Source organism: Sinocyclocheilus anshuiensis, unplaced genomic scaffold (genome assembly GCF_001515605.1).
Source record: "Sinocyclocheilus anshuiensis isolate Anshui unplaced genomic scaffold, SAMN03320099.WGS_v1.1 scaffold675, whole genome shotgun sequence".
Classification (NCBI taxonomy): Eukaryota; Metazoa; Chordata; class Actinopteri; order Cypriniformes; family Cyprinidae; genus Sinocyclocheilus; species Sinocyclocheilus anshuiensis.
Window position 1 is genome coordinate 314,005 of NW_015548232.1, and position 7,996 is coordinate 322,000.

At 35.7% G+C, this 7,996-nt stretch overlaps 1 protein-coding gene across 1 annotated transcript in view; it reads right to left on the reverse strand.

The window, feature by feature from the left end:
- LOC107654652 (dedicator of cytokinesis protein 2-like) overlaps positions 1-7,996 on the reverse strand; it is a 143,653-nt gene that overhangs the window by 93,343 nt on the left and 42,314 nt on the right. Inside the window, exons 22-24 of the mRNA XM_016441833.1 lie at positions 4,892-5,000; positions 4,137-4,207; positions 3,226-3,332 (exon numbers count right to left, since the gene is read on the reverse strand). Coding sequence (XP_016297319.1) covers positions 3,226-3,332; positions 4,137-4,207; positions 4,892-5,000 — 287 coding nt within the window. The remainder of the gene's footprint in view (positions 1-3,225; positions 3,333-4,136; positions 4,208-4,891; positions 5,001-7,996) is intronic.

Below are 7,996 nucleotides of genomic sequence, written 5' to 3' on the forward strand. Positions count from 1 at the left end.
GCATCACAATGCATTGACAATGCACTGCATCCTCAATTTTCAATTTTACTTCACGTTTATACAATTTTGTCAATAAATACAAGCAGTCAGATATATGAACTGTACCTGACCTGGTTTCTTAAATTAGTGGTACTACCTCCTGCTAGTGATGTGACATTTGAACCGAGGCATCGGAGCTTGTGTCAAGAATAAATGGGCGTGCCAGATGAAGCCTCGAATCGAAGCTTGTGTTGTGTTGTTAATTGTCATAGAAATCACGTGACCAATGACAAACGAAGCTTCACTTTCTGTCCAGTCACGTGCGCGATTCACTTTGCGTGTCGAAATGTTCGATCCCCCAGATCTTACTTTACGAATAAGTTTTAATTCGGACTTATTCAGTTACATTTTAGATACCCAGTCATATAAGTAATATGAAGAATACAAATTATTTCAGAAAAATTCAATATTTGTCATATGCAATTCATTCGAGTACATTATTCTTTATTACATCATATTGATATTCGTACTGGTATTAAATTGCACAGTTTAATGGGTAAACGAATTTATCAGAAACTCAACAAACACACACACTGTTAGGCTTTTATTTGTGCATGTAACTTGAATCGATCTGTGGAATATGTGGTAGATGCCTCATCCTACGGAGCGTCTTTCACAGGCTTTTGGCTGCTATATTTTTTATGAACCACCAGATGGCGCTGTTTTCGAGACACTCGAAGCTTTGAATCTTTTCCCGAAACAGCCTCAGTGCTTCACGAGGCTTCATTTGCCCATCCCTACCCCCTACATATTTCATTGTGCGTGACATGATTTACACACAGCATGTGTCTTCTCCAGGTCGTGCTCAGGTTGTTCATAAAAGCCGAAATGTGGCCAGATGTCGGTTTTTAAAGTAGTTGGAGCATTTTTAATTACTCGCATTCGCGTCTCGCCTCCCTCCACCATTAGGCGCATTCGATTTGAAGCAGCGCTGCGCAGGATGAGTGTATGACATCCACCGTGAAAGCATAAGGATCCGCCTGCTCTCTTATCGCTCTCGCGGTCGCGGCTTCAAGCCGAACGCGCCTAATGTATGCTACCGCGACAAAGCACGTATGCGACAAATGGCGTCAGAAAAGCGTCAGTACGGTATAATCGGTAATGGTCCATTACTGAACCGATACCGAATCGTCCTTGTCTGCATCGCGATGCATCGAAGATTAATTTCGACACCCCTAATTTGTGTCACTATATATGTATATATCACAAGTTTACTTTTTTATATTTTATTTCAATTGACGTAAAATGTTTTTTTTTTTTATAGTTTTTCTTCTAGTTTTAGTTAGCTACAATAACCCTGGTCATGCACTGACAAGAGTGTTGGTAGATTTTACAACGAATACAAGCGAAGGTTAACACTTTAGGTTAAATTAAGCTGGATGATGAATCTGTCTATGATCACCCATCATTAAACACACACTCAACACAATCCATCACCGCTCTCATGAGCAAAACCATCAGACTCTTTAGTAAAACACACACATACAAACACATTCATCACCCGTCTGCATCTTATCGAAGTTAAAGAGCTCACACACACACACACACCATTCATCACTTTATAGCATCTAGTTAACAGGCCGTTTGGCAGGAGCAGGCCAGAGGCCATCATATAAACCCAGAGAGAGAAAGAGACGAGGAAAGATACAGTGTAAAATAACATATCAAAGACGCTGTGAGAAGAAAAGAAAAGAAAAGAAATAATACTTTAAGAGTAAATGCCTAATTTATTCATGCTGCAATGCATGCTGGGAACTCACAAATCCTTAATGTTTCAGCAATATTGTTTAAACATCTTTGTTCAGATAACTGTGTTTGCCTAGTTTGGGATAATATTTTGGGGTATTACGATGGTCTAACATGGGTTTTAATGTAGTTTAAAGTAGAGATGCACTGCTATGAAATTTCATGTCAGATTACTCAGAATGATATCTGGCGATGCTCTAAACTATATATACTGTATATACTGGTACATTAGAGGTTAAAATGAACAACAACACTATTATATTAAATGCTATTTATATTCAGATATAATAAATCACACTCAGATAAAAACGTCTGCCCTGAAAGCACACGTACATCCCAGAGACGTCTATGTGACGTCTGCGTTTACATCTGCAAGACGTATTTTTTAGAGTGTTTGCTCATCTGCAATACGTCTATAGGACGTTTCCTGTCAGATGTATACACGTTTAGAAAATGTCTTTAAGATGTTTATGATTTAGAATGTATGTAAAACTAACATCTTAAAGACGTCTATGAGATGTTTTTACACAGCAGATGCTTTCCAGATGAAGCAATCATGTTAATGGAATTTCCGCACTGAGTCTATTTTTGCTGTGCTGCAAGCGCTGAATTAAAGTAACAGCGCATTGTTTGCGGTAAATATGAACATGGATTGACACTAAAATGTAGTAATTACACCATAAATGCATATAATTAAAGTCTACTGTGCTTCACAGTCAACATAGACTATGGCTTTTTGGCTAGGTTTAAAGGAAAAGAGCACTTTTAGATAAACAAGGCAATAATAGATGGCAAACAGCCACGGATCAGTTGTAGACTCCTGTGTGAAAGCAAAATGAGCACCTGCTGCTTCTGCACCGTTTACATGCGGCTGCATGCACACTGCAAACGGAGTATGTGTGAGCCTGTTGTAAAAGGCCGCCTCACATACAGCTCACAAAATCAGGCTTGCGCTGTGTCAGCTATTGTGCAACAATTGCACGATTGTAAAAACAAAAATGCAGTGCATGATCAAACATTTAGGTGAGATAAATATATATTTTTGAAAAATGTCTAAAAAATGCCCCCCTCCACCACTCATATTAAAAAATCCCCTCTCACAAGAGTCACCTAAGAGGGAACTTGCTATAAATAATGCTACATGATAAAAAGAAGGCTGTAAAAATATCGGTATCGGTGATCGTATCGGCAGATACTGCTTTCTGTGATCGGCCTCAAAAATCCTGAGCGGAGCACCCCTAGTGCAGGTAATTGCTTTATCGGCCGATACCGATTATTGGCATCCCTAGTTTAAAGTAATTCACAACTCTTAGTATTTATGACTCAAAATGTTGCTTTTTTACAGTATAGTTTCAGGTGTAAATAGAGGGGGGGAAAACTTTTAACTTTTAAACATACATTTTTAATGACATCTCAGACTTTCATGAGTGTGTGTTTTACCTTGTCTGTGGAAGAGTTTGCTGCCCACGATCACAGTCATGGACGCCACTTTCTGTTTCTGTAGTTTATCCGGAGGAATACAGGTGTAGAAATCATACAACAGCTTACTGCAAACAGACAGACAGAAAAGTATATGGTATTAAAAAAGTAAATGAGATCGATTGACAAAATTTTTGAAAGAGCTTCAAAGCAGTTCATGCACTTAATATCTCATTTTGTGATATTTTGTAAGTCATCTAATCAGTTTTTTCACAACAGTAAGTGTCAGTTTATACTGTATTTCTGTAGAAGATCTTTATCCATAATCTTGAATAAAAGATAAAAATCGCAAAAATGAATCCATAAATAAATGCTGAGGGCAGAGAAAGTGACCTGTGTTTTATTGATCGAGTCTGAACGCCGCCGGGGTCTGTGAGAAACTACTGTATCATATCGACCCTCTCGGAGCCGCAACAATCGTTCTGTGTTTTGTGTGCAGTGATGAATTAGACGCCATTTGAAGATAAACACACACACTCCCAGCTCTAACTAGATAAAAACACTCAAATTAAACTATCCATATGAGAGAAACTCACTCCACTGTTTCACAAACTCATCAAAAACTCAAGTCGAGACATCAGACATCTGCCTCAGTTAAGCGCATGAGCAGCTAAACTAGTTAAAGTCACATTACAGTTATAATAGCATTAGCGTTCGAGTAGATCAGGTAAAAAAAGACAAGTGCCTTAAGGACCATCAGCTTCAGAGTGAAGGAGAGTCTGTGTGTTTGTGGTGATTGAGTTATGACGTCACAAACTGATGGCGGTCATTTAGAGTGTCTTCAAGCACTTGTAGAAACTGTTGTCAGTACATCAATTCAGCCCAGACCGATCAGGTGTGTTCTAGAGATTTTAGGCTGTTATGAGACTCACCTGAGGAGTTTAGCATCGAACACAGTTTCCACATCTTGCAGGACTGTGGGCAAGTACTTCAGAGCGGCCACCTATACACACACATTTATATCAAATTTTATATGCTTTAAAAATATAATAATATAAATAAAGCATTTTTAAATATATTTTAATATTATTTAATAAAATATTTAATATACATATACACCTATTAAAAAAGATAATTTATGTATTTATATTATATATAAAATATATGCAAATAATTTATAATTAATTTTAAATATTTTTATTATATAATTCTTATTTTTTATAGTTTTAAATATGATTTGTCATACATAATGATTATATATACAAACAAAGATATAAAATTCAAGTGTGTACATAAATATTTGTCAATATATAAACATGCATAAATGCACAAATACACACACACACACAAATATATAATTGTAATAAATAATATAAATGTATAAATACATGTATACCATAAATTATATACAATTTTAAAACTATAAATATTATAAAAATGAAATAATATTTTGAAATATTTTAAATCTAAAACAATGAAAAGCTATGATGTGAAATGAATTATGTCAGATTCTGCACTATTTCTACGTCATTAATCAACAGCTAATTCGTGACACTTACTGTATCAAGTGACTCCTTTGTACTGACAGCTATATAGCTACATACTTTATATACACAGCTATATATACATATTTAGCTATATATAGCTATAGCTATATATTTCATAAACTGAATTAAACTATTCATACCTGCTGCAGTAGTGTAGTGGTGTAGTCACTTTTCATCAGGTTATTGATCGACTCAAATAAACTTTTGAGAGATTCCTCAAACTCGGCCTGTTCCTTCCCTTCATACAATCTGACGAAAGAGAAAGAAAGAACACTTGTGAGCAGTGCAATACATTTCACATATCCATCATCACACATTCGCACACTTATACACTGTTGTACCCTTTTCCACCAGGACTTCAGGTCCGTTTCGCACAAGATGTGTAAGCGGCGCATAATTTTCTCGGTGCCCATGTTAACAGATACCAGGTTGTTTATAGTCAAAATAAATGAGTTTACATGAAAAAGATGTGTTTTCACCATAAAAGCATGTAAGTGATGTATACATTGTTTCATACAGTCAAAATATTTCCCAAAAAGGACACTAGTATACCAGTGCAGGAGTTTAAATCATTTAAATATATCATATAAACTACACTACACAGTATGATGCTTCACTTTCCAGCCACTTTAATTTCGTTAAAACACTTTAGTTTTTTTTTATAACCTTTTTTGATTTATTGTGTAATTTTTAATTGTTATGTATTTAAATAGCTTCCAGCCTTTACATCAAAAGAGCTTGTGTTCTCAACATTGTCATTTTAGTATCAATGAGATGCTATTAGAGCTTTTATTAATATTTTTTTTATTTTCATTTTAGTAAAAGATTTAGTTATTTTGTTGTGTGTCTTTAGTCATTTTTATCAGTTTTTGCTTTTTTAATTTAATTTTTATATCAGTTTTAGTTATAGTTATTTTATTCAAGTGAAACTAAATAAAAAAAATGTTTCTTTGGCAACTAGCTGAAATAAGTTAAAAGTTTTTGTTAAAAAATAATAATGTCATTAATTCAAAAAGGTTTTAAAAAAAATTATTAATACCACATAATGGAGAAAATTTCCATTTGCATGTCAAAAAATTAAAGTGACATTCACACGATAATGCATTTACATTTAGTCATTTAGCAGAATGCATGAAGAAACATGTCAGAAAATGCATTTGATGCATGCATTAATTAATTGACGTTCCTGATATGATGCATAAAGCACGGCTATAATTTCTATTCAAACACATTATTTTTAGTGGTTAGTTAATTTTAGTGTTCACTTTGGATCAAATTCGAATATTTTTAATGCCAACCCATCCCACTCGTGACCAGTTTTTGCAAAGTCAACACAAAAGTCACTACACCCTACAGTGATTAAATGTATGAACGGCGCATGACATGGAAGACAGATTTCACTGCTTGAGGCTTTATTGCGATGCATCTGGTCAGGACAATAAAGACGGTGATGAGTCTAGTTAGTTTGTGGGTCACTTATGACGTTGTTCGACTCTAAAGTCAGTGGAAAGGCTTTCAGGTGACAGACGCGGAGGATCATGACAGTGACTTTGACTGAAACTTCAATCAAGTTTTAGACGCAGTCTAAAGATTCATCTCTCTCAGTCTCTCTGCACTTCTTTAATGGTGTTTTCTCCCATCTCTGTCTATCAGGTCAGTTGTGTCTCTCTCTCTCTGTCTGTCTGTCAGGAGTAACTCGGCACAGATGTTATAGTCGGTGGGGTTTCTGAGGGTGGAGATTATGCTGTAACACACGACAGTATTTACCGCGGTACTGCTGAAGAACAGACGTGATTACTGAAGCATTGTTCCACTAATCCACATGAGAGCCACAGTTAATACGCCACCTCTGACCTCACACAATAACACACACTGCAATAAACACACACGCTCACAAAACAAAGACGCATATATACTGTCATCAAGACAAATAGATGTACATTTCCTAGAATCAATAAACTTACCCAGAAACGCATATGCATGCAAACCGACACACTTCAACCTCAACAAAATCACTTAAAAGTCAGGTCTGAATGCAATATAAACATCAAATCTGATTAGTTGTGAAATGCTTGTTATGTTGCGGTGCTATTTTAGTTATGAGATCACAAGCTGCTTTGTATATTTCATTGATTTTTGCATGTTTGCATGTACAGTAAATTTAAGTGGAAATAAACATTAAAACTGAAATAAACATTAATTAAACCCAAATAGTAATATTTTAAAAAACTGATAAAAATGACAGAAGCACATAAAAGTAAAATTAGAACTGAAAATAGAAACTTACACACACACACACACACACACACACACACACACATATATATATATATATATATATATATACACTCCCCTCCAAAAGTATTGGAACAGTGAGGCCAATTCCTTTATTTTTGCTGTAGACTGAAAACATTTGGGTTTGAGATCAAAAGATGAATATGAGACAAGAGATCAACATTTCAGCTTTTATTTACAGGTATTTTCATCTGGATCTGATAAACACAACTTAGAAGATAGCACCTTTTGCGTGAACCCACCCATTACTCATGTGACCAAAAGTACTGAAACAGATTGACTTAAACTAGATTAAAGTGAATAAGACTTGGTATTTAGATGCAAATACTTTGCTTGCAATAACTGCATCAATCCTACTGCATCACCAAACTTTTGCATTCTTCTTTTGTGATGCTTTTCTAGGCTTTCACCGCAGCCTCTTTTAGTTTTGGGGGTAACTCCTTACAGTCTCTTCTTTAGCAGGTAAAATGCATACTCTATAGAGTTTAAGTCTGGAGATTGACTTGGCCAGTCTAAAACCTTCCACTTTTTGCCCCTGATGAACTCCTTTGTTGCTTTGGCACTATGTTTTGGGTCATTATCTTGCTGCATGATGAAGGATCTCCCAATCAGTTTGGTTGCATCTTTCTGTAAATTGGCAGACAAAATGTTTCTGTAGACTTCTGAGTTCATTTTGCTGCTGCCGTCATGTGTTACATCATCAGTTAAGATTAATGAGGCCGTCCCAGAAGAAGCGATGCAAGCCCAAGCCATGACATTACCTCCACTGTGTTTCAGATGAGCTTGTATGTTTGGGATCATGAGCAGATCCTTTTTTCTCCAAACTTTAGCCTTTCCATCGCTTTGGTAAAGGGTAATCTTTGTCTCATCAGTCCATAAAACTTTGTCCCAGAATTCTTGAGGCTCGTCCCTGTACTTTATGGCAAATTCCATCCTGGGCCTCCTATTCT